General features: G+C 42.0%; 1 protein-coding gene across 1 annotated transcript in view; it reads left to right on the top strand.

Moving 5' to 3' along the window:
- MCCC2 (methylcrotonyl-CoA carboxylase subunit 2) overlaps positions 1 to 27,675 on the top strand; it is a 75,553-nt gene that overhangs the window by 21,894 nt on the left and 25,984 nt on the right. The window contains 7 exon segments of the mRNA XM_006169503.3: positions 1,162 to 1,289; positions 3,836 to 3,948; positions 15,346 to 15,459; positions 19,099 to 19,163; positions 27,432 to 27,531; positions 27,642 to 27,672; position 27,675. The exon segment at position 27,675 is cut by the window's right edge and continues 61 nt beyond it. Of these exon segments, the coding sequence (XP_006169565.1) occupies positions 1,162 to 1,289; positions 3,836 to 3,948; positions 15,346 to 15,459; positions 19,099 to 19,163; positions 27,432 to 27,531; positions 27,642 to 27,672; position 27,675 (552 nt within the window).

The raw sequence follows: 27,675 nt of genomic DNA, 5'->3' as shown, positions 1-27,675 counted from the left end.
TTTTTTTTTTTTTTTTTTTGAGAGTTTTTTTTTGTTTTTGTTTTTGTTTTTGTTTTTTTTTGGCTATAGGTTGTGTGCGCTTGCCAGACAGACAGACAGAGTCAGAGAGACAGAAAGCGAGAAATCACCCTCCAGGGGGGATGGCCACACCGCAATACCTTCTCCTCCATTCTCCTCTTGGGATCTTGGGCACGCACGCACATGCGCCCGGCCTGAGTTTTTAAGCCACCAGATCCGGGACGTGAACTGCGGTCGACTACATGGGAGTCCAGCGACATAGCCATTATGCTAACTGCTGGTCCCCATTAAACTATCTTTATTGCTCTTTTATACATGATTTATTTCATAGTGTTGGATATTGGTATAGGTTCTAAAGAGCAAAACATTTTTTCTGTACTCTCATAACATTTCTGATACCAGGTGAGTGTTGGTTTTCCTCTACACTAACCAATTTTCCAATTTTTACAAATGACCTTCCTAAAAGGAAAATTTGAAGTTTGTTATGAAAGGGCTTTATACCCTTGACACTTGGAATTTATTTTTTCTTTTTGATATTGGTATTATTATCTTGTTAGGACTCTTGGTTTAAAGAACCATTAGGGAATGTGGCTTAGGTTGTGAGGTTTTTACTGCTAATATAGGAGTTTAAAAAAAAATCTAGTATGAGTTTGTAAACTTGTTAAAAGTAGTACTTTTGCCTTACACAAATGAGTATGTGAACTGTCATTTAAGCTTGCTTTTTTATCATAAAATGGTCTGCTAACGAGTGTCATTGGTGAAGTGTACTAGAAGGGGAAGATTACATTGGAGTGTCTTGTAAGGAGCTGTAATTGGCTTTTATTTATTTTTTTTTTGAGAGATTTTCGCTATAGGATGTGTGCACTCGCCAGACGGACAGAGACAGAGACACAGAAAGGGAGAAATCACCCCCTGGGGGGATGGTCACGCCACAATCCCTTCTCTTCCATTCTCCTCTCGGGATCTTGGGCACGCATGCACACGCGCCTGGTGTGAGTTTTAAGCCACTGGGTCCAGGACGTGAACCGTGGTCGACTACGTGGGAGTCCAGCGACATAGCCATTATGCTAACTGCTGGTTCCCTTGGCTTTTAATTTTGAAGAAAGCTCTCATTCTCTTTCCCATGAAATTTCTGCTTTTCAGAGTAGAATGCATGATTGTTGCCAATGATGCCACTGTCAAAGGAGGTAGCTACTACCCAGTGACTGTGAAGAAACATTTGCGGGCACAAGAAATTGCTCTACAAAACAGTCTCCCATGCATCTACTTGGGTAAGTTGCGAGAGTTGTCAAATAAACTTTTATTAGCTTGTAAAATACAGGTTGTTTGGAAGACTAAAATGTGATGTTATCAGTGGTATTTTATTATTTTGTTAACTTTCTTTTTACTTGTAGGGTTCATATACTTGCCAGAGTGAGACAAAGAGAAAGACACTGGAGGTGGGGGTAGGGGCAGTGAGAAAGCACCCCCCACTGCCACCCTGGGAGGATGGCCATGCCACAATCCCTTCTCCATTCTCCTCTCGGGATTTTGGGCACATGTGTACTTATGCCTTGAGTTTTTTTTCAAGCCACTGGGCATGGGACTTGAACCATGCAGTTGATCATGTGGGACTAACCACCTTAACAACTGTGTCACTTGCTGGCCCTCAGTGGGTATTTAAAAAAAATTGTAGATTTCTCTCATCATTACAAAGGAAATGAGTGTCGTTGTTGCTGAAAACTTCGGGGAAAAAGTAAACAAGAACTACTCATAGTAATATCACTAAAGAATAATTCCTGACAATATTTTAATGTTCACTTTTTTTAAGAGAGCTTTTTTGTTATATTGCATGTATGCTCTCCAGAGAGACAGAGACAGAGAAATAGAAAGCGAGAAATCATCTGCCAGGGAAATGACTGCTCTGCAGTCCTTCTTCTCCATTCTTCTCTCAGGATTTTGGGCATGCACACATGTACCCGGTGTGAGTTTCAAGCCGTTGGGTCCAGAACATGGCAGTCAGCCATGTGGGAGTCCAGCGATGTAACTATTATGCCATGCCATCTATTGGTTCCTTCCTTATTCTCTTCTTCTTCTTTTTAAGTTTATTTATTTATTTATTCCATGAGTGAGAGAGACAGAAAGAGAGAGAGGGACAGCACCCCCAACAGGGTCTCAGCACCATGACTCACTCCCTGCCTTCAGCCAGCCCTAGATCCAGGGCAAGTGCATGCCCAGCCTATCAGGGAACCTCTAGGTGGAACCTTGTCTTGAGGGAGTGCTTCTTGTAACGTCATATATAATGTTTGCGCCACTCTCTGGGCCCTATGCCAATGTTTTCATTAAAAGTGGTTTTTTTTTTTTCCAATATATTTATTTCCTTGGTTAAATTTTCAAACTATGAAAAAGATAATAGCTGATATTTATGGATCACTTGAGTGCCAGGTATTGTGTTAATTGCTTGAGTATTAGAGCATTTCAGTCCAGGTAATTTACAGTTGAATCTTGAATGGAAGTGAATTTATATTTGAACTTAAATACTGTACATTTAAATGAAAGGATATTTCTAAAAGAATCTAAAAGCAAAGCAGTTTAAAATGGGTACTTTCTCGGCTGGTAGTTAAAGTAGCTGGATCTCATGTGGCTGGCTGTGTGGTTCGAATCCTAGACCTGGTAACCTGAGAAACACCCTGGGTGCTTGTGTGTGCACGTGCAAGTGCCTGACCAAAATCCTGAAAAGATGGAATGGTGAAGAAGGGACTGTGATTGACTGTTCCCCATGAAGGGTGTTTTCTCCCTGTTTCTCTGTCTCTCTCTCTGGCATGCACACACACACCCTCTAATGGACACACACACACACATTGGTACCTTCTGGATATTGACTTAATAAATATATACTGGTAAAACTCCAGCATATATTGTTCATTTATACAGGTATTTGAACAGGTACTGATGTAAGTATTTTTGGGGAGTCTGGGGTGGGGAAAGTGAATTTACATGGTTGACTGGCATTGTGAGCTACTTTACATGTATAGAAAATAATGAATGGTCCCAGCAGCTTGTAGGTGCTGTGCCACACGCTTGGGCATATAACAGCATTAACCTGTCTCTGTCTTCAGCGTGTTTGCAATGGGTTGGAGATAGAATATAGTGTATTAAGTAACAATACAAGATTTAGTAGTTCTAGGCAGTACTAGATAGAGCAGTAGCTACTGTTTCAAACACTGTGTGAATTCCCAGTGTGTGCTGAACCAAGCGCTTTATGTAGACTGTTTCACAGTTCTCCTAGTATCAACTGGATGGGATAGCTACTTTCCTTATCTTCATTTCACCGGGAAGCAAGTCATAGAATGACTAGCGAACACCCCGTAATCATACAGTTATGAAGTAACAAGCTCTGCTTTGAACTCAGCTGACATTCCTTTCCACCACTCCAAACTGTGGTAAACAGTATCAGAAGGCCTTGTGTGATAAATGATCATGGGAATTCTGTAGACGGTTTTTGTATTGGCTTAGAAGAAGGCTACTTTTTTCAGCTTAACTGGTTAAGAATTTATGGTATTTTTGGGGCTTTTAGCTGGTCCTCAGAAAAAGAAAATGTCCTTAACATTTCAAGGAGAACCATGTACAGAGGCAGGGATGCCCAGTGGGTTTGGGGAAAGCGGAATCCCTTTGGTTACATTGTGGAGTGGAAAAAAGCTCCACAACATTGTAGAAAGAGGGGCCAGCCTTTTGTAAACATAATGAAGAACTGACACCATCACTGATAGAAGTCCATGTGCATAGCATGTTATTTTCCTAGAGATGTGCTTATTTCTCCCCTTTTTCCTGTCTTCAGTTGATTCAGGAGGGGCATACTTACCTCGACAAGCAGACATATTTCCAGACCGAGATCACTTTGGCCGCATATTCTATAATCAGGCAATTATGTCTTCGAAAAATATTGCACAGGTAATTTCTTACTATGTTTTTGCTAATTATGTATACCAGAATGACCTTAAAATAAAACAGAACTTAATACAGAATTTCATCTTTTTTCCATAGATAGTATCTTAAAGTTATCTACAGTTAAAAAGTTTTGCTAATTTTGGGAATACTCTTATATGATACTCTCCTATAATAAACATTATTCACCTAAAGAAAACAGGTAAAATTTTTTTTTTTTTTTTTTTTTGCTAAAGGGCACGTGTGCTCACCAGATTGGGGGGGGTGGTGGAGAAGCACCCTTTGGGGGATGGCCAGACCACAGTACACACACACACACACACACACACACACACACACACGCACTTTTTTTTTTTTTTTAAAAGAAAGAGCTGAAGTAAAATTGGCCAAATGTCAAGATTTATTAACACTAGGTATTAGGGGAATCCATGTTTATTATTCTCTGATTTTTTCTGCATGGTTGAAATACTTTCATAATACTGATTTACTCCTATGTGTTTATTTCCTTATCGGCTATCTTGTAAAATATTTTTATTTATTATTTTCTTAATGAGAGAGAGCATGTGCACGTGCATGAGAGAGAGAAGCAGCCTCGACAAGGTGTGCTCGCACCATGCTCTCCTTCCCCAGCCCTCTGGCTCCTTGGGGTCCTGGATGCCTACGTGTAAACCAGACTTGTTTCCAGGCTGACTCAGAGATCTGACCCTCACTAGGCCATGTGGCTTCCAGCACTGCAGGACACTTGCATTAAGGCTATGCTACAGGGACTGGGCCTGTATTTCTAGTTTACGTGTGTGTGTGTGTGTGTGTGTGTGTATGTGTAAATGTATAAGTTTATCTATGATTTGTTCTGTGAGAGACACACACACTCAGAGAGTCAGAGATGGGCATTCCCACCAGGGTCCCCTTGCCTCTGATCACACCTAATCTCAGTTGACTCAGATCATGGACCCCCACGCATACATCCCCCTGTGTGTTAAAGGAGGTCCTGTGATGTGAACCCAGGACCTCTCCCATGTAGGTCCAGTTGATCACCACCAGGCTCTTTATTAATATTCTAATTAATTATTCTTCACTTGCATTTATTATATGTCTTTTTAATATATGACCTTGTCTTCTATATATTTGTGACTTCCTCTTCTCTGTTTTTTGTTTCCTTCAGATTTCCCAGAGAGTGGGGTTGGTGAGAGACTTATTGTTTAAGTCGGTGGATTCCCACATGGCTGACTACGGTTTGAATCCCAGACCTGGCAGCTTGCTTTCTCACTTTCCCTCTTTCTTTGTCTCTCTCTGGTCACATTTTTTTTAAAAATGATAATAATAAATAAAATAATTCTTTTTTTTTTTTGGAGAGGTTTTTGCTACAGGGTGCATGTGCTTGCCAGACAGACAGAGAGAGAGACAGAGAGACAGAAAGCGAGAAATCACCCCACAGGGTGGATGGCCACGCCGCAATCCCTTCTCCTCCATTCTCCTCTCAGAATCTTGGGCACGCATGCACACGCGCCCAGCGTGAGTTTTAAGCCACCAGGTCCAGGACGTGAACCGCGGTCGACTACGTGGGAGTCCAGCGACATAGCCATTACGCTAACTGCTGGTCCCAATAAATAACTCTTAAAAACAAAAAAGTAAAACAAGCTTGCTAGAGGGCACGTGCACTTGCCAGAGAGAGACAGAGTTAGAGAGAGATGGAAAGCACCCACACGGGAACTGGTCATGCCATAATCCTTTATTTATTTTATTTATTTACTGTTAAGGTATTATGTATTTAATTTTATTTATTTATTCATTTATTTTTATTTGACCAGACACACACACACACACACACACACACGTACACACACAGAGAGAGAGAGAGAGAGAGAGAGAGAGAGAAAGCAAGCCACCAGGTCCGAGACTTGAACCGTGGTGAGCCATGTGGGAGTTTCCAGCACCTTAACCACCATGCCACCCACTGGTTCCCCGTCCTTTATCTTTTTAATAAATAAATGAGTAAACCTAAGTAAGGTATTTCTTTGAGTCCTATGAACCACTCAAGCAAATTATTTGAACACCAGAGGGCGCAGTGGGAGCTCCTATTCAGTGGATCAGAGGTCTAGGTGACAGCCTACTTGGTGTGACTGACATCTGAAGTGGGCACAGTCTTGCAGGACTGAGCTTACAACCTATGCCATCTGATGCTATCTGTAGGTAGACAGTGTCAGAGTTCAGTTGAATCAGAGGACACCTGGCTGGTGTCCACTGAAGAACGTGTGGGGAGAAGCCCTCTGCCCATCCAGTGCCAGAGGAGCTGTGTGACAAAGTGAGTAGGAAAACACTCTGGTATGCTTCTCTATCTTTTCAGGCTTAGTCTCAAACTAGACGTTAACTTCTCTACCAATTTGCTCCTTCACTGTGTTCCTGTCTGCCGTTGGCACTACCTTCTGGCTCTTCGCCTAGGACTGAAAACTTGACGTCATCCTCTGGTCTTATCTCTGCTTCTCCTACTTAGTCCTTTCAGGTCAAACACACCTTCCTTGTGTGAGTGTCCCCGGCCATTGCTCTGATGCTGGGCACATGATCAGCACCTCTTAGCCCTGAGGAAGGAAGTCCAGTTGAGTTCCCTTCAAGTTGGTCTTCTCCGTCTCTGCTCCATCCTACCATCACCACCCTTGGTGTTCAGGCCTTCTTTACCACTGACACTGCGGGACCAACGTCCCCTTCCTGGTGTCCCCAACTGTCCAATTTCTCCTTTTTCATACATTTCTACAAGGGTATTCTTCATGTAGCTCTGTCACAAACTATATTTTCTTTAAAAAAAAGAAAAAAACCCCTCATACTTCTTACTCTGTGTGATCAGACTCCAGCCTAACTCCCTGGCCTTGTCGTTCATCACCCTAAATTGCCATCCATCTGCACCTCCTCACACCTCCTGTTCCCCCAGGCCCATCCAGGCTCTCTTACCCCCAGTACTACTGAGTCTAAGTCTGCAACCTGTTTTCCAAGGCACGTCTCACATGCCACCTTTCCAAGAAAACTTCCCAGAATCCCTTCCTGGAAGTAATCTTTTCCTCTTCTCAGCTTATAATTCTTGAACTATATCTAACTAATGACATTTACCCCTTCAGCTAGAGAAGTCCTGGCTAATTTCTCCTATTAGACTGTTACCTACTTGAGATTAGAAATGTTATTTAAATTTGCATATTCCTACCTATTTCCTGAGGTGATGTTTATTTAATATTTATTAAAAGATACATCTCCTTAGAACTATTAAAGTGGTATCTAACATGCCAAATGGTTCTATTTCCTGTGTGTCTGTATTTATTTATTTATTTTTAAGTTTTTGCTATAGGGTGTGTGTGTTTGCTTGAGAGAGACAGACACACACAGAGAGGTAGAGGGAAAATGAGAAATCACCCCTCCCTAGGGGGATGGCCACACTGCAATCCCTTCTCCCTTCTCCTCTTAGGATTTTGGGCATGCATGCATGCGTTCCTGGCTTGTTTTTAAGCCACTGGGCCCAGAACTGTAACCGTGCAGTTGGCTATGTGGGATCCAGGCTCTTTAATCATCATGCCACCAGACTGGCAAGAGATAAGTATCCTTTATTTTTTAGTGTTTTTGTCATGTGCTCACTGAAAAGACAGAAAAAATGAGAGGGAAAGTGAGAAATCACCCACCAGGGAGGATGGTCATGCTGCAATCCCTTCTCCATTCTCTTCCTGGGATTTTGGGTATGCATGCACATACACCTGGCGTGAGTTTTAAGTCACCTGGTATAGGACTTGAACCACAGTTGAACATGTGGGAATTCAGCACCTTAACCACCATGTTACCTGCTGGTTTTTGAAAGAGTGTTGTCATCTCATGAACCTCCTGCCTAGCCTTTCAATTAACTAAGCTTGCGGGTGAATGCAGTTGTGCCCAGCCTGTTTATGTCGGCCTGGGTTCTAGACCTGGGCTTCCCATGTTGCTCTTAGCCTCCTAAATGGTGGTGCAAACTGTGTGCCTCTATGGCTGGGCCTAACTCCTTATTTTTAAAATTGTTTTTCTTTTTTGTTTGAGTTGGGAGAGATTTTGCTACAGGGTGTGTGTACTTGCCAGAAAGACAGAGAAAGACAGAGAAAGACAGAAAGCAAGAAATCACTCCCCCAGGAGGATGGCCACGCCGCAATCCCTTCTCCTCCATTCTCCTCTTGGGATCATAGGTATGTTTGCACACATGCCTAGCGAGAGTTTAAGCCACCGGGTCTGGAACTCAGACTGTGGTTGACTACATGGGAGTCCAGTGACATAGCCATTATGCATTATGCTATCTGCTGGTTCCTTAAAATTGTTTTTCTTTTTTTTTCTTTTTTTTGGAGAGGTTTTTGCTATAGGGCGCATGCGCTCGCCACACAGAGAGAGAGAGACAGAGAAACAGAAAGCGAGAAATCACCCCCCAGGGGGGTGGCCATGCTGCAGTCCCTTCTCCTCCATTCTCCTCTTAGGATCTTGGGCACGCACACACATGCGCCTGGCGCAAATTCAAGCCACCGGATCCAGGACTCGAACTGCAGTCGACTGCGTGGGAGTCCAGCGACATAGCCATTACGCTTACCGCTGGTCCCCAAATTGTTTTTCTTTATTCAATTCTTTATGAGTGTTTTGTGGGGCATGATTAGAATAGGCCCTGTATCTCATTATTTCTTAAATGTATTTCAATCTGTTATGAAGATGGAGAGGGTCTGGAAGAAATTAAGTCATTCTGATTACTTTGAGGCTCTTTAAAAAAAGATTAAGTATGGGCCGGAGGGTAGCAAAGTGGTTGAGGTCCTAGACTTATACGTCGCTGACCACTCTTTGAGTCCCGGACCTCGCAGCTTGAATCTCATGCTGGATATATATGTGTGTGTGTGTGTGTGTGTGTGTGTGTGTGTGTGTGCGTGCCCCAAATCCTGCCCAAAATGGAGGAGAAGGGATTGAGGTGACCATCCTTTCTGGGGGGTGATTTCTCGCTTTCTGTCTCTGTCTATGTCTCTAGCAAGTGCATGTACCCTATAGCAAAAAAATCTTTCAAAAAAAAAAAAAAGATTGAGTAAAGAAACAGCGCATCCTGGGTAAGAAGGACTTTGTTTTTTGCATACATTTCAACCCAACTAGTAGGTGTAAAAAAGGATCTACTACAGAATCAGTGGTGTAGATTAGTCAGTGCAGTTGATAATGCTCTTAAAATTTGGACAGCTATTCAATGGGAATGTTGTGGAATTTATTTTTTAATAGTGGTTCTTCGGATAGGGATAAGAACAATGTGATATAGGCCGTCTCAGCTTTCCACCATTGTCTTGAATTGAGAAAGAAGCTGAGAGTTTGTATTTTTTTTTAGATTTTTTGCCATAGGTTGCAATCCCTTCTCCATTCTCCTCTCAGGATCTTGGGCACACATGTGCACGCGCACACACACACACACACACACACACACACACACAAACCCAGCATGATTTTCAAGCCTCTGTGTCTGGAACTCAAACTACGGTCGACCATGTGGAATCCAGAGCCTTAACTACCATGCCACCTGTTGGCTCAAGATGAGAGATTTTTAAAAAATCTTTTAATTTTTGATATTTTCTCTGTAAAGCAATTATGACTCTTTACTGCCTACAGCTTACATTTATTACAGTATTCCTTTGAACACAGTATTCCTCCACAATTTTGTCATAGAGGAATGGAGGTCTAGAGTTCACACATCTTTTCAGAATTAGGTATAAAACCCACTGACTCCCTGTCAGAGACCCTTTCGTAGGGCAGACTGCTGACCTATACTGTGTAATTTGTTTTTGGTACAATGAGAATCTATCGATTTGCTCAGGCAAACCTTGGAGGGTAATGACGTTTCTCTGAAGTTTTTCAGATGATTACTGTTCTGTAGCGATCTCATATCCTTTTACTCAGCAGTTCGGGTTGTGCCTTCCATGGTGATGACTTGTTGCTGTCAGCTGTATGTTATCCTCAGCCTTCTTTATACTTTCTTGCTCTTGATTCAAGTCTCATCATCACCGCCGACCCCTCATCCTGTGGGAGGAATCTCTTGCTTTGTCTCTGCTGCACAGCAGGCCCACCTCCCTGCTGACTGGGTGGATTGTAGTTTCTTGTGGAGTTCTTTAAAGTTAACCTTCTTCACGATGCAGATGAGGGTCCCATGATGTCACTTGTGTAATGCCTGCGTTGTAACTTTAATACGAGCCAGAGCGGCATCTCTGAGTATGATCAAAGAACTGTATAATCATGCATCCTATTTCTTCTTTTTAAAAATTTACCGGGGCATGTGTGCTGGCTGGAGATAGAAGAGGGGAGGGATGTCACTTGAGAAATGCCTGCGTTGTAACTTTAATACGAGCCAGAGCGGCATCTCTGAGTATGATCAAAGAACTGTATAATCATGCATCCTATTTCTTCTTTTTAAAAATTTACCGGGGCATGTGTGCTGGCTGGAGATAGAAGAGGGGAGGGATAAACCAAGAAAGCACCTCCCTGCCCACAGGAATGGCCATAATTCTTTCTCCATCTCTCATCTCCCCTTCTTTTCAAGATTTTGGGCATGTACATACACATGACCAGAATGTTTTTCAAGCTACTGGGTCTGGGACTTGAACTGCATAGCTGGCCATGTGGAATTCAGCTGCCTTAACCACCATGCCACCAGCTGGCCCTATCCTACTTATTAATGGCCTCATGGTGGAAAATGCTTCAGAATTTCTTTTTTGGGTTCCAGATCATTTGTCTAGTCAGTTATGCCCAGTGTGGCCTCATGTAAGATCTTTGTCACATCGCTGTTGAATGCTTCGGGACATGGACCATTGTCATTGTTGTTTGGCTCTAGGATCCCTGAAGTCCGTGAGAGGAATAAGCAGACCCAGAACTATTTTTGGTATATATTCACTTTGTTCCCTTTGGCAAGTGGGTGAATGTCTCAGAATTAAATGATAAGAAGATATGATGTGACAGTGGCTGGTTATTAATTGGAGGCTTCTCTGATTACTTCCCAAAGTTCCACCTCTAAATATCATCACAGTGGGGACAGAGATTCAATCTACAAATCTTGTGAGGAGGGACACAAACATTGTCTCCATAGTAGATGGTTTGATGGCATTCACTTTAAAAAAAAAAGAATTATTTTATTTTATTTATTTATTAATTTATTTTTAAATTTGACCACACACACACACAGAGGCAAAGTGAGAAAGCAAGCCACCAGGTTCAGGACTCGAACTGTGGTCAACCATGTTGGAGTTTCCACGACACCTGCTGGTCCCCCACTTTTTTTTTAAACAATTATTTTATTTAAATTTATTGGGACCAAGCAGTTGGTGTAGTGGCTATGTCGCTGGACTCCCATGTAGTTGACCACGGTTCAAGTCCTGGACCCAGTGGCTTAAACTCATGCTGGGCACGTGTACGTGCGTGCCCAAGATCCTGAGGAGAATGGAGGAGAAGGGATTGTGGTGTGGCCATCCCCCCTGGAGGGTAATTTCTCGCTTTCTATCTCTCTGTCTTTCCCTGTCTTTTTGGTGAGCGCATGCGCCCTATAGCAAGAACCTCTCAAAAAAATGTATTTTAATTTGTCCAGAGAGGGACAGAGAAAGAGAAAGAGAGACAGAGAAAGAGAGAAAGCAAGCCGCCAGGTCCAGGACTTGAACAGCAGTTGGCTGTGTATGAGTCTAGAGTCCTTAACAGCTATATTACCCGCTGGCCCTGACATTCACTTTTTCATTTATTTATAGACTTTCATTTTATGAGTTCCTATGATTTTTGTATTTTACTTTTTAAAGAAGAATTGTTTTTATTTATTATCATTTTAAAATTTGCTATAGGATGTATGCTTACCAGAGAGAGAGAAAAAGAGAGAGAGCAAGCTGCCAGGTCTGAGACTTGAACTGTGGTCAGCCATGTGAGAGTCCCACACCATGCTACCAACTGGTCCCTATTTTATTTTATTTTTTAAAATTTTATTATTTATTTAATTTAATTTAATTTAATTTAATTTAATTTAATTTAATTTTATTTTTTTTGCCATAGGATGCACACACACCAGAAAGAGACAGAGAGAGTGAGAGGGAAAGTGAGAAATCATCCCCCGACGGGGAGCTACCCCACAGTCCCTTCTTCATTCTCTTGTGATCTTGGGCATGCATGCATATACATCCGGCATGATTTTTTTAAATAATTATTTTATTTAACTCTTATTTATTTAATTTATTTTTTAAATTTGACCAGAGAGGGACAGAGTGAGAAAGAAAAAGCAGGAGAGCAAGCCGCCAGGTCCAGGACTTGAACCGCGGTCGGCCACATGGGAGTCCAGTGCCCCTAACTATCACGCCACCTGCCAGTCCCCCAGCATGATTTTTTAAGCCACTAGGTCCAGGACTCATGTCATGGCCGGCGATATGGGAGCCCAGTGACAACCACTGCACCTCCTGCCGGCCCCAGCCTTCTCTTTTATTTCTCTCATTTTTGTTTCATTACTTTTGCCCAAATAATTCCTCTTTCTCTCGTCCTCCCGTGCCCATCCTTGGTCTTGGAGTACTTGCTGGCAGTTGCTGTTCTTGCCCCTCTTAGGCCTGTTGAGTTCCCTAGGTCTTATTTTTGATAACTCCTCTTTTAGGTTGTTACATCATTGCAGCTCTTCTCCAAGATTGCAGCTCTTCTCCAAGTTCCTTGCCTTTTTATTTTTTTTTCTCTTTTTAGATATGAAAGTCGTTTGAGCCAAACCCAATGTTATAGTGCAGAGAACACAGTGCCCTCGTGAAATTGTATACTTTATTCTATAAAGAACATTAATGAAAAGTCCGCACAATATTTTAAACATGCAGAATTTACAGAGAAAAATAGAACAGAACACTCATGTACCTGCCACCTGATATTATTGTACTAATGTGTCATTTTGTTATTTTTGCCTCGGATTTCTTTTTTTTTTTTTTTTTTTTAAGAGGTTTTTGCCTTGGGGCATATGTGCTCACCAGACAGAGAGAGAGAGAAAATGAGAAATCACCCCCCAGGGGGATGGCCATGCCTCAATCCCCTCTCCTCCATTTTCCTCCTAGGATCTTGGGCATGCACATTCACTTGGTGTGAGTTTCAAGCCACTGAGTCTGGGACTCGAACCACAGTTGGCCATGTGAGAGTCCAGCGACATAACTGCTATATCATCTGTTATTTATTCATTTATAAATTAATTTAGTACATAATTTATTTATCCATTTAAAATCTTATGTTGATATGTATGTTGGTTATTTGCCAGAGAGAGAGAGAGAGAGAGAGAAAGCACCTCCCATGGGAAATGTCACACTGCAATCCCTTTTCCTCCATTTCTCAGCTTTCAGGATTTGGGGCATGTTTGCACACATGCCTGACATGTTTCTCAAGTGGCCACGTCCAAGATTTTAACTACATCGTCAGCCATGGTGGATCCAGTTGGCCTACCACATTCAAATACATGAAAGCTTAAGTAAAGAAAAAATATTTTGTGAAGGCTGTTTAGATGCGAAAGTATTAACTGATGCTGTTTTTTCATTGGAGTAGTACTGGTATGGCATGCTGTTTTTCAAAATATTTATTTTGAATGACTGGAAGGAAAACTCATGTAATATTAGAAGTAGCAAATATTGCTTTAATATGATAATTTTAAAATTTTTTTGGAGAGGTTTTTTTGCTATATGGTGTGTGCACTCGCCAGGAAGACAGAGAGAGACAGAAAGCGAGAAATCACCCCCCAGAGGGGATGACCATGCCGCAATCCCTTCTCCTCCATTCTCCTCTCAGGATCTTGGGCACGCATACACACGTGCCTGGCGTGAGTTTAAGCCACTGGGTCCAGGACCTGAACCGTGGTTGACTGCATGGGAGTTCAGTGACATAGTCAGTATGCTAACTGCTGGTCCCCATATGATAATTTTTTTGAGAGTTTTTTTGCTACAGGGCGTGTGCGCTCACCAGAAAGAGAGAGAGAGAGACAGAGAGACAGAAAGCGAGAAATCACTCCCCCAGGAATGATGACCATGCCGCAATCCCTTACTTTCCATTCTTTTCTCAGAATCTTGGGCACGCGTGCACATATTCCCGGCATGAGTTTAAGACACTGGGTCTGGACTTAAACTGTAGTCAACTACATGGGAGTTCAGTGACATAGCCATTGCGCTGTTGGTCCTTCATATGATAATTTTTAAAAAGAATTATTTTATTTAACTTTATTTATTCATTTATTTATTTTAATTTGACCAGAGAAGGACAGAGTGAGAGAGAGAGAGAGAGAGAGAGAGAGAGAAAGTGAGAAGGCAAGCCGCCAGGTCTAGGACTCAACCCACAGTCGGCCATGTGGAAGTCCAGCACCCTTAACACCACACCACCTGCCAGCCCCTCATGATAATTTAAAAAATTATTCATTATGTACACTTAAAAAGTTTTTTTCTTTGGTAATATTATTTATTCCTATCTGGGGTATCAGCCAAACCCATATGTATTGTTCTTTGTGTCACACTAATTTCTGAGCAAGAATTTCTTTAAATTTTTTTTATTATGGAATTGTTATTATTATTTAGATTTTTGCCATAGAGCACATGTGCTTGCCTGAGAGGGGAAGAAAGAGAGAAAGAAACAGAGAGAGAGAGAGAGAGAGAGAGAGAGAGTGAGAAATTACCCTCTTGGGTGCTGACCACACTGCAATCCCTCTCTTTTCCTCTTGGGATTCTGGGCACACAAGTATACATGCCCAGGATATTCTTCAAGCTCCTGGGTCCAAGACTTGAATTGTGCAGTTGGCCATGTGGGACCCTGTGCCTTAATCACCACGCCACTTGGTGGCCCTATGATGGAAAAGTTTAGACACACAAAAGTAGAGAAAATAGTGCAGTGCATCCTCGTGTGCACTTCACTCAGCTGAACATAATTTGGCTTTCTTTTAAGCAAGCAAGATTTTAAACTGCAATGTGAACATTAGTTTTATATTTAGAAAATATGATATTCAGGGTAACAGAATATTAATAAAATTCATTTTAAGAATTATTTCAGTATTGCTATGAGGTAAGTCACAGTTGCTTAGAGAACTTATTATTAGATTTGAAAGTTATTTTTGATGCAGGTTTGCTAAATTATGGGTTTCTTCTTTCCATTATTATTAGGTCAGATAAATAGTCTATCAGGCCAGTCTTTTCTCTTATAGGGAGATAGTCTGTCAATTTTGTGAAAGTGTAACATCAACCCTTCAACATGCTTTAATATCATAAGTCAGAAAACTATTTTCAAATGATCCGAGGACTCCATTTATAAAATGAAGTCCAGGGACAGCTAGTAACATCCCTGGTCACTGCACTGTCTGTGGGACTACAGATAACACACGGTCAGGTTACTGTCTGAGCTGCATCTCAGGGCTGTGGTCTGCTTGGATTCCAGATAGCGGTGGTCATGGGCTCCTGTACAGCAGGAGGTGCCTACGTGCCTGCAATGGCCGATGAAAACGTCATCATACGCAAGCAGGGTACCATTTTCTTGGGCGGACCCCCATTGGTAAGAATATAATCTTGATTGGTTGGTTGGTTGATTGAAGGTAAATATATTAGGGTACTTTGGAAAGTTCACAGAAAGAAGGGATCAAAGTAGGGTTTTATTTTGGAATAAAAGTTTTTTCTTTTCTTTTCTTTTTTTTGAGAGGTTTTTGCTATAGGGTTCATGTGCTCGCCAGAAAGACAGAGAGAGAGAGACAGAGAGACAGACAGCGAGAAATCACTCCCTAGTGGGGATGGCCATGCCACAATCCCTTCTCCTCCATTCCCCTCTCAGGATCTTGGGCACATACACACATGCTCCTGTCATGAGTTTAAGCCACTGGGTCTGGGACTCAAACCGACTACATGGGAGTCCAGCGACATAGCCATTACGCTAACTGCTGATCCCTATTTTGGTATAAAAATTTTTGAAATTGTGCATAATTTTTCAATAATACATGCATACTTTCCATGAACTTTTTGAAGACCACCCCCCCAATAATCTAAAATATATCATCTTAACTGTTTCTTGGTGGTTTTTAAACATTGTGGTAAAAGATCCATAATATAAAATTTGCCATTTTAACCATTTTAAAGCCTCCAGCTCTGTGGCATTAAGTACGTTCATACTGTGCAACCATCACCACAGTCCGTCTCTGGAATTTTTTTGTCTTCCTCAACTGAAACCCATTAAACACTAATGATAGTATATATTTTTTTCTGAAACCCATTAAACACTAATGATAGTATATTTTTTTAAAGGTTTTTGCTATCGGGCATGTGTGCTCACTGTGAGAAACAGTGAGAAGGAAAGTGAGAAATCCGCCCCACCCCCCCCCACCCCCAGGGGGGAAGGCCATACTACAGTCCCTTTTCTTCCCATCTCCTCTCAGTATTTTGGACATGCATGCACAAGTGTCTCGTGTGATTTTCTTTAAAGACAGATTTTTGTAATAGAGCACGTACCCTCGACAGAGAGACACAGAGAGACAGAAAGCAAGAAATCACCCCCAAGGGAGATGGCTAGCCACAATCCTTTCTCCTCTATTCTCCTCTTGGGATTTTGGACACACATGCACACATGCCCTGCATGAGTTTGAAGCCACCAGGTCCAGAACTTGAACCGTGGTTGACTATGTGGGAGTCCAGTGTCATAACCATTACACCATCTGCTGGTCCCACTTGGAGTGATTTTTAAGCCACTAGGTCTGGGACTTGAACCACATTGACCATGTGGGAGTCCAGTGCCTTATCACCAGGCCACCTGATGTCCCCAGTATTGAAATATTTTTAGATATTTCTCTGGCTGTATATCTGTATGCGATAGTTATCATTGGTTAGTGAGAGGAAAATACAGTCAAAACTTATTTCTGTATAATAAAAAGCATAGATTTTCATGAGATGTTCTTGTTCATTTTTCACTAGAAAATGAAGTAAGACATGACTTAAATTTGAAAACATCTACTGGGAGTATAGGCAGCATCATGATACTGGAATAATGGTGATATGTGCTTTAGGGAGATTTATTGGGAGGATCAGTGTAGTCAGTGGATTCAGATTTAACTTATACCTTAGGAGGAAGCAGTGTGGGCTCAGCTGTGCAGGCTGTGCAGTGCCGCTGCCTGATTCTGGAGCCAGATGGGAATGCCCAGGGTCTGGATTCTGGGTTGACTCAAATGTGCCCGGTGTACCCATAATCCTGGCTGGTTGGAAAGTTGTGGGGAGGGTCATGGTATGGCAAGACCCTGTTGGGGGTTGGGGGGTGTCTGTCTCATAGAAGGAATAAACTTAAGAAAAAAAGAAAGAACGAACTCGGAAGCCAGGGCAGCCTGAAGTTCTGTTGGAGAAGCAAGCCTCGTTCAGCATCCCACTTTTGACAGATCTTGTTTGGGAGAGAAAACAGCAGCTGCAGCTTCGCCTGCTTCTGAATTCTGCTTTCTGACACTCCTCTTACTGACAGCTGAGAAAAGACTGAGGTTTTGTACATAGTGTTGGGTTCAGTTGTTGAGCTTCAGTAGCTGAGTGGTTAAAAAAACAGACAGTAATAAGTTCTTGAAGAAACTTTTGTTCTCCTGTCTTTTGTTTATTTCCTGAACTTGTTATTTAGTAGAATGAGCTGTTTTAATTTTCTCGTTGACTTTTATCATCCTTGCACCTATCACAGTAACAAACATGTGGTGGGTGTTCAATAAATATTAACCGATGACAAATCCTTATTTTTCTGTTGCTATTAGTCAGATCCCTGAAAATATAACCTATTTGTTGTTAATTCCTTTTTTATCTTTAAATGTCCAGACACCTCTTATAATTAGTTATTGTCTGGACAGAATGCTATTTTACACTGAATTGTTTGGAAAGAAAAAAACCAAGACTTTAGTTCCGAGGGTGGAATAATTGGAGGTAAAAAATTTTAATTACCTCTTCTTGTAGAAGGATGTTTTATTTAAGACAGAGCTTTTGATGTAGTGAGTAATGTCATTTCTATGCTGTATTTGAGATTAATGTTCATTATTCTAATAAAAGCTTTTCCTATGTGAAAAAAAAAGAAGCAAATTAATCAACCGAAACAAGTAGGAATCAATAAGCAATTTCTAAAGGATCCAGTTGGCATTAGAAGTAAATGACTTTTCTTTTTCCCATTAGAATTTCTCAGTCTAAAATGAAGTCATTCTTAATTTATTTACTTCTAATTTCTTTCTTTCTGGTTATATTCTGCTGGATCTTGGAGACTTTTTCCCTCCTTAAAAGCACTATATAGTTTATTGAGAATAAGTGAAAGCAACTCAAAACCTCAAGGCCTTTCTCAACCGTCACTTCTATCCCAGGCATAACAGTGCCTGGCACACAGCAGGTGCTCAATGAATGTTTGTAAAATGAATAAGAAAGTCTCATGTGGATGAAGCTACAGCTGCTGTTTTCTCTCTTAACGTGGTCTATGGGCTGGGGCTCAGTTCTCCAGAACTTTGGGCTTCTTTGGCTGCTGAGTTGATCCTTCCAACGTAGTTATTGAGTAATCAAAGATGAATAAATCCTAATTTCTGCCGTCAGGGAAGTCACAGTAGAGAGGAGAGGACAGAGGTACATGCAGATTACTGAAATGCAGTCTGGCAAGTGCCATGTTGGAAGTGTACATGTCATACTCTTGGACCATAGATGAGCACGCATTCCTCTGTTAATACCACGGAGTGTCGTTAGTGATGAGGAGGCCTGGACAGGTCAGAGGAAGCCGCACAGAGCAGGTGACTAGAGGTGGAGCTTGAAGGATAAGTGGGACTTCCATGGGTAGATGAGAGGAAGAAGAATCTGGGGCAGTGGGAAGGGCACAGGACAGAATCCAGGGCTGTACCACGTGTGCCAAGGCAGCATGAAGTAGGGGGAAGAGAAGAATGAGCTCCCAGGTGGAAATGCCTGGCCTCAGATCAGCCTGCACCACTTGCTCAGGGGTTGTGGGCAAGTTCTTAGTGATTTCGGGTTTCGATGTCTCATCTGTAATTTAGATATACTATTTTCTAGGTTTGTTAGATGGGTGGAATGAAAAAATGACATTCCTTAGCTCTGTGGAAGACAGAGGGCAGTACAGTCTGGTTAGGAGGTGTGCATGTTTCTAAAGCATTTCTTATTTCTGATGGGCCAGTCTCACTGCTGACTTCTGTCCTTGCAGGTTAAAGCGGCCACTGGAGAAGAGGTGTCTGCTGAGGATCTTGGAGGGGCTGATCTTCATTGCAGGTGACACAAAAATGGGTATTTCTTTCCAGAATTGATTGTCATTTTGTCTAAAAGAAATTTTATGTTTATATTTTTCCTAGTTATAAACTTTCCTAACCAAACTGGTTTATTTGTGCCTGTTCTGCTGTTATACTATTTAATTCTTTGAATTGTTTGAATTTTTACTGTTTAATTCTTTGTATTTCCAAGGTGTAGTGTCAGCATTACAGCCAGCAAGGACTGGAGATAAGGTTTCTTATTCATTTTACAAACATCCATTGAGTACCTGTTGTGTGCCAGGCACTGTTATGCCCGGGATAATAAGGTAGACACTCTTTGATTTCCAGGAGCTTTTGCTATAATGATAATGGGAAAGCTGGACAACAGCAAATAACTGCCTCAGAATTCTATAAACATGGCCTGTAAAGGAGAAAGATAGGGAGAGCCTTTAGAAGGTGGTTTAACCCTGTGGTGTGCAGGTAAATGGGAACACCTTTCTGTGTGGAGGCATTAAAGCCTTTTGTGGCATTTACCAATTTCTGTGGTGTAAATTATTCCACCATGGCTGATTTCAAGCTGCCAATGTGATGCCACTGTACATGGAGTCAGGCAGAGACACGAGGTTGGCTTTTGTGAGTCAGATGAGAGCTCACTATCATATCACTGGTCTAACCAGTTCAGGGGAGACGAGACCATCTGCCTCCGAGAGTGTTGTGAGGAGTAGCTGAGGTAGTGCAGGTGAATTGCACAAAACAATAGCTGCTTTAAATTGGTCCTGTTAACAGTGTTAACTGCCATGATATTACTGGGTTGTTTATCATCGTAATTGATCAGTAAAGGTTTTGGACTCTTTTTTTTTTTTTTTAAAGAGCAATTGGGAAATCATTAAAGGGTTTTAAGCAGAGATACACTATTATCAAATATGTCCTTAAAAAGAATCCTCTGGCTGCTAAGTGGAAAGTTCTTGGAGAGTTGGCAGGAGTATAAATGGGGAACTGTTTGGGTGGCCGTATTAATAGCACAGAGGACAGACGCTGGGGGCCTCGATGGTGTAGTGGTAGTGAAGTTGGAGCTGAAGGAATACCCAAGCTCTGTTGTAGAGGTGGACTTGAAGGACTTGCTGATTTCACATATGGGGCACAGGAAAGTGAGGTGACAAAGATAATGACATGAAGTGGTCTCATTTCCTGAAATAGGGATCACTGGATGAGGAACAGATTTGGGGATGAGCCAGAAGGATCAAGCATTCATCTCCATCCTGATAAATCACAGATGCGTATGAGACATCTGAGTAGAGTTTGCCCAGTAGGCAGTGGGCTGCAACAGGTGGAGTCTGATTGAGGGCTGGAGATCTCTACTTGGGAGTCATTGGCCACGGAGGTGGAACTGAAAACCATGACACTAGCTGAGTTTGCCTTGGAGTAAATGTAGGTCAAAAAGAGGGAGGGGACCAAACCCTATGGAAGCCAAGCACGAGTGGTAAGTAGATCTGATCATCAAGCCCAGTGACTTTGCTCTTCCATACTGCCAACCCAGGGAGGCAGGTAGCTATGGGAGGAGCCCAGGAGGTAGGGGGAGGTCGATAGGTTAGTAACATTTCTATGTTCTCATCAAGGAACAGTGTCATGTGTTTTGAATTTTGGTTAAGGGACCTCTGCCTCAGTTATTCATTCCTTTCTCACTGAACACTTACTGTGGAGAGATGGATTATACTAAGTATTAGGAGTAATATGGAGAAATTCTAGGCCTACTCTCTGCCCTCAAGGATTTATAATTTAATTAAATACAAGAAACAAATGAATGAACTAAAAACACTACAAAATAAATATGTTAGCAGGTTACCAATTTTACAACTGAAGGCTAATGGGAGAATGGTTAAGGCAATTGTTGGAGTGGAGTTGAGGCAGACAGAGAAGCTTAGAGGAAAAGATCGAGTTCTGTCTGAATTTGAACAGGATCCTTGTTTGTTTAGGTAAGCATAATAGATTCAGCATCACCATCTACCTGCCATTTACCACCCATTAGAAGGAAGTGGTCGAGTGATTTGCCTGGTGGAAGTGGATACTTCAACCTAGAGACAGTGAGGTCACAGATAGAAAAGGATGAGTTGGGAGCAGAGGACAAAGTAGACTACTGTTGATTGTAGGTGCTTAATCAGTGGAAGGAGTTGAAGATAGTATGGGAAGAGCAGTAGTTTTTAAAATATTTTGACTGCTAATAAATAAAGCTTTAGGGAATATAGCCAATTAGGGCTTTAGGTTCTAGAAATCATATTTGCCTCACCTGTTACCACTGTGACCGGGACAAACTCCATAACCTTCCTGAGTCTCACTTCCTCATGTGCAAGATGAAGGTATGAATAGTCTCTCCCTCATAGCACAGTGTCCAGTGCGTGCTGAGCTCTATTACCATTGCTTTTTATCCATAGTAACTTGTTTACATGCTGAGGTGGTGAGGCCCCCCCCCGTTTTTTTTGAACAGCATCATAAAATCTACTACTCATAGATTGATCGAGGTTCTCTCTGTCATTAGAAATACATGTTCATACCTCTCTGATTAGTTATCTGTAAGTGCTGATTTGACACTAAGTCTTACATATATAGTGTCTCATCATCCCTTCCCTGCTGTTTTTTTTATAATTTATAATTTATAATAATAATTATTATTTATGCATTCCATCACTATACATCATTTAGATTGTAAAGAGACTTTACCCAGCATGAAATACATCTCAGTCCAGTTGAGAATAAGAAAGCATTTAAAAAACATACTTACCAATTTAGATGCAGTTCCTTCTACTTGATTGCATCCTGGCTAACAGAGTGGCTAGAAGTCAGCGAGTAGACCTGGTCTGACGTATGGAGCATTTAAAAGATATGGCCAGACTCACTTGTGGCATGGTGGTTGGAGTCCAGATTCCACATGGTCAACTGCACAGTTTGGGTCCCAGACTGGGTGGCTTGAAGAGCACGCTGGGCATGAGTGCTGAAGAATCCCAAGGGGAGTGTGTAGGAGAAGGAATTGCATTGTGGCCCTCTCCCCTAGGGAGTGCAAGGGTCTGCTGTTTGTGAGGCATGGGAGGGCTACAAAGAGGGGTAACATGAGCCCTGCTCTATTTAAGAACACTCCATTCAGAGGTAGAGAGGGATTGTCCCTAGCAACATGTTAAAAAAATTTAAGGCTGAAGGCACATACTTGTAGGAGAGAGAGAGAGAGAGAGAGAGACCTCTCAGTGGGACTCAGTATGTCACAATAGATAGGGAGAGCCTTTAGAAGGTGGTTTAACCCTGTGGTGTGCAGGTAAATGGGAACACCTTTCTGTGTGGAGGCATTAAAGCCTTTTGTGGCATTTACCAATTTCTGTGGTGTAAATTATTCCACCATGGCTGATTTCAAGCTGCCAATGTGATGCCACTGTACATGGAGTCAGGCAGAGACACGAGGTTGGCTTTTGTGAGTCAGATGAGAGCTCACTATCATATCACTGGTCTAACCAGTTCAGGGGAGACGAGACCATCTGCCTCCGAGAGTGTTGTGAGGAGTAGCTGAGGTAGTGCAGGTGAATTGCACAAAACAATAGCTGCTTTAAATTGGTCCTGTTAACAGTGTTAACTGCCATGATATTACTGGGTTGTTTATCATCGTAATTGATCAGTAAAGGTTTTGGACTCTTTTTTTTTTTTTTTTAAAGAGCAATTGGGAAATCATTAAAGGGTTTTAAGCAGAGATACACTATTATCAAATATGTCCTTAAAAAGAATCCTCTGGCTGCTAAGTGGAAAGTTCTTGGAGAGTTGGCAGGAGTATAAATGGGGAACTGTTTGGGTGGCCGTATTAATAGCACAGAGGACAGACGCTGGGGGCCTCGATGGTGTAGTGGTAGTGAAGTTGGAGCTGAAGGAATACCCAAGCTCTGTTGTAGAGGTGGACTTGAAGGACTTGCTGATTTCACATATGGGGCACAGGAAAGTGAGGTGACAAAGATAATGACATGAAGTGGTCTCATTTCCTGAAATAGGGATCACTGGATGAGGAACAGATTTGGGGATGAGCCAGAAGGATCAAGCATTCATCTCCATCCTGATAAATCACAGATGCGTATGAGACATCTGAGTAGAGTTTGCCCAGTAGGCAGTGGGCTGCAACAGGTGGAGTCTGATTGAGGGCTGGAGATCTCTACTTGGGAGTCATTGGCCACGGAGGTGGAACTGAAAACCATGACACTAGCTGAGTTTGCCTTGGAGTAAATGTAGGTCAAAAAGAGGGAGGGGACCAAACCCTATGGAAGCCAAGCACGAGTGGTAAGTAGATCTGATCATCAAGCCCAGTGACTTTGCTCTTCCATACTGCCAACCCAGGGAGGCAGGTAGCTATGGGAGGAGCCCAGGAGGTAGGGGGAGGTCGATAGGTTAGTAACATTTCTATGTTCTCATCAAGGAACAGTGTCATGTGTTTTGAATTTTGGTTAAGGGACCTCTGCCTCAGTTATTCATTCCTTTCTCACTGAACACTTACTGTGGAGAGATGGATTATACTAAGTATTAGGAGTAATATGGAGAAATTCTAGGCCTACTCTCTGCCCTCAAGGATTTATAATTTAATTAAATACAAGAAACAAATGAATGAACTAAAAACACTACAAAATAAATATGTTAGCAGGTTACCAATTTTACAACTGAAGGCTAATGGGAGAATGGTTAAGGCAATTGTTGGAGTGGAGTTGAGGCAGACAGAGAAGCTTAGAGGAAAAGATCGAGTTCTGTCTGAATTTGAACAGGATCCTTGTTTGTTTAGGTAAGCATAATAGATTCAGCATCACCATCTACCTGCCATTTACCACCCATTAGAAGGAAGTGGTCGAGTGATTTGCCTGGTGGAAGTGGATACTTCAACCTAGAGACAGTGAGGTCACAGATAGAAAAGGATGAGTTGGGAGCAGAGGACAAAGTAGACTACTGTTGATTGTAGGTGCTTAATCAGTGGAAGGAGTTGAAGATAGTATGGGAAGAGCAGTAGTTTTTAAAATATTTTGACTGCTAATAAATAAAGCTTTAGGGAATATAGCCAATTAGGGCTTTAGGTTCTAGAAATCATATTTGCCTCACCTGTTACCACTGTGACCGGGACAAACTCCATAACCTTCCTGAGTCTCACTTCCTCATGTATGAAATGAAGGTATGAATAGTCTCTCCCTCATAGCACAGTGTCCAGTGCGTGCTGAGCTCTATTACCATTGCTTTTTATCCATATTGTTTACATGCTGAGGTGGTGAGGCCCCCCCCCCCCCCTTTTTTTTTTTTCAGTGACAACAAACAACATTACTACTCATAGATTGATCGAGGTTCTCTCTGTCATTAGAAATACATGTTCATACCTCTCTGATTAGTTATCTGTAAGTGCTGATTTGACACTAAGTCTTACATATATAGTGTCTCATCATCCCTTCCCTGCTGTTTTTTTTATAATTTATAATTTATAATAATAATTATTATTTATGCATTCCATCACTATACATCATTTAGATTGTAAAGAGACTTTACCCAGCATGAAATACATCTCAGTCCAGTTGAGAATAAGAAAGCATTTAAAAAACATACTTACCAATTTAGATGCAGTTCCTTCTACTTGATTGCATCCTGGCTAACAGAGTGGCTAGAAGTCAGCGGTTAGAGGTGGTATTTCGTATGGAGCATTTAAAAGATATGGCCAGACTCACTTGTGGCATGGTGGTTGGAGTCCAGATTCCACATGGTCAACTGCACAGTTTGGGTCCCAGACTGGGTGGCTTGAAGAGCACGCTGGGCATGAGTGCTGAAGAATCCCAAGGGGAGTGTGTAGGAGAAGGAATTGCATTGTGGCCCTCTCCCCTAGGGAGTGCAAGGGTCTGCTGTTTGTGAGGCATGGGAGGGCTACAAAGAGGGGTAACATGAGCCCTGCTCTATTTAAGAACACTCCATTCAGAGGTAGAGAGGGACACAAAGCCACTGTGAGAGTCCAGCTCTCCTGTAGGATTGGTGTTTTCCCTAGCAACATGTTAAAAAAATTTAAGGCTGAAGGCACATACTTGTAGGAGAGAGAGAGAGAGAGAGAGAGACCTCTCAGTGGGACTCAGTATGTCACAATCCTCTTTCCTCCAGTTCTCCATCCTGCCAGAATTCTGGGCACACATGTGCATTCCTGGCATGTTCTTCAGGCTCCCAGAGCCAGGACTTGAACCTTGTTCAGCAATGAATTGATCCGTTTCCCTCTGTGAGTGCTTAACTGCTATGCTGTGGAGTTGGCCTGACACCAAAATTAAATTGGAACAACTCAGTCCTTACTTACAAAATAAACTGAAATTCTGTTTTTTTCAGACAGATATTTTTGCCCGACAATTATTATTTTTTTAAGTTTTGTCAGAAGATGTGTGTGCTCACTAGAGAGAGTCAGAGAGAGAAGGAGGGAAAGTGAGAAAGCACCTCTTATGGGGAATGGCCACGTACAGTCTCTTCTCCTCCATTTCTCGTTTTGGGATTTCGGGCACAAACGCACAGGCGCCTAGTGTATTTTTTCAAGCCTCTGGGTCTGGGACTTGAACCACACAGTCAGCCATGAGGGATCCAACCACCTTAACCACCACACTGCCAGCTGACTCCAGCCTTTTGTTTTGTTTTGTTTTTTAATTGCCAGAGGGCACATATGTTTACAGGAGAAAGAGAAAGGAAGTATGAGCATTCCCCAGGGGTGGTCACACTGCAGTCCTTTTCCTCCGTTTCTCCATTTCATCAGTATTTTGGGCATGCCTACACTTGTGCCTGATATGTATTTTAAGCTTCTGGGACTGGGATTTGAACTATGGGTGGCCATGTGAAATCTGGCTGTCTACATCTAGTGCTTAACCACCATGCTATGAGCCTGTCTCCACAGCTTTTGTTTGTTTGTTTAAATACTTCATTAGAAAAAAATAGTATATCTAGGGACCAGCAGATGGCATAAATGGTTACATTGCAGGACTCCCACATAGTTGACTGTGGTTCGAGTCCCAAACCCGATAGCTTAAAACTTATGCCAAGTGTCTGTGTGTGCATGCCCAAGATCCTGAGAGGAGAATGGAGGAGGAGGGATTGCAGCATGACCGTCTCCCCCCTGATTTCTCACTTTCTGTCTCTCTGGCAAGTGCACACACCCTATAGCAAAAATCTCTCTCTCAAAAACAACAAAAAAGAAAGTAAGAGTATATCTAGATATAAAATAATAAGCCATGTAATTGGGACGGAACTAATAACCAGGGCAAGGCCATGAACTGCACTTGAGCAGAAATTTCCATAGCCCTTATCAAAGATCCATTTTATCAATTTCTGTTTTTTCCCATAATCAAAGAGACTGTGTATTCAAGCCTTTTTGTTACCTGTGGCAGCTTACTACTGGGTGTGACGTTATAAGGAAGAGGCTGAATGAGAGGCTGTAGTTGGCATATCACCCAACGCTTTGAGCTGGTACCAGCCACATCATGAGAATATGCTGCTTAGTGGTGGGACTTCATCATATGCATCATATGCAGTTCTGTTTGAGTTGCACGGGATGAGCACTTAATAGACTCCTTCATTAGCAAGACCCATGGTCTAGCAGAAAGTCAAGGTTGAGAAACAGAAGGCATAGCTTCTTTTGCAGCTGCTGTTCATCTTAGGGCAAGATATTTAACTTATTTATTTATTTTTATTTTTATTTTTTTGAGAGGTTTCTTCACTATAGGGCGCATGCGCTCGCCAGACTACGTGGGAGTCCAGCGACATAGCCATTACGCTAACTGCTGGTTCCCAAGATATTTAACTTATGTATATACTTCAGTTTTTCCTGTTTGTAGGATAAGAACCATATAAGGATCAAATAAGATAATGTATGTTTGTTTATTTATTTTATTTTTTATAGGGCATGTGCACTTGCCTGAGAGATAGAGAGAGAGAAAGAGGGAGAGGGAGAGAGAGAGACAAAGAGAGAGCGAGAGGGAAAGTGTCAAAACCCCCTAGTGGGAATGGCCACACTACAATCCCTTCTATTACATTCACCTCTCGGACTTTGGACACATACACACATGCCCCTGGTATGTTTGCCAAGACAGTGGGTCTAGGGATCAAATCGTGCATATGGCCACATGTGATCCATTTGCCTTAACCACCGTGCCACTTGCTGGCCCAACATTTATTAAAGTTGTGCTGTCATCCTTAGATGAGAGCAGATATTTGGGATTTAAGACAATTGTTTACTTTCCTTTTTCCTCTTCTGATTATTTTCATGTCATTTATTCTGTAGAAAGTCTGGAGTAACTGACCACTATGCTTTGGATGATCATCATGCCCTTCACATAACTAGGAAGATCGTGAGGAGTTTGAATTACCAGAAGAAACTGGATGTGAGTAGGATATGTCTTATATTTACTGTTTTATTGAAAGCATTTGAGCTTATGTCGCCTTGTAATCATATCTCAAAATGGGTTAATACGATCGTGCCGTATTTCTGCAGGTTACCATCGAACCTTCTGAAGACCCTTTATTTC

This window comes from Tupaia chinensis, unplaced genomic scaffold (genome assembly GCF_000334495.1).
Source record: "Tupaia chinensis unplaced genomic scaffold, TupChi_1.0 Scaffold147123_1, whole genome shotgun sequence".
NCBI classification, from domain to species: Eukaryota; Metazoa; Chordata; class Mammalia; order Scandentia; family Tupaiidae; genus Tupaia; species Tupaia belangeri.
This window is presented reverse-complemented; position numbering and strand designations above follow the sequence as displayed.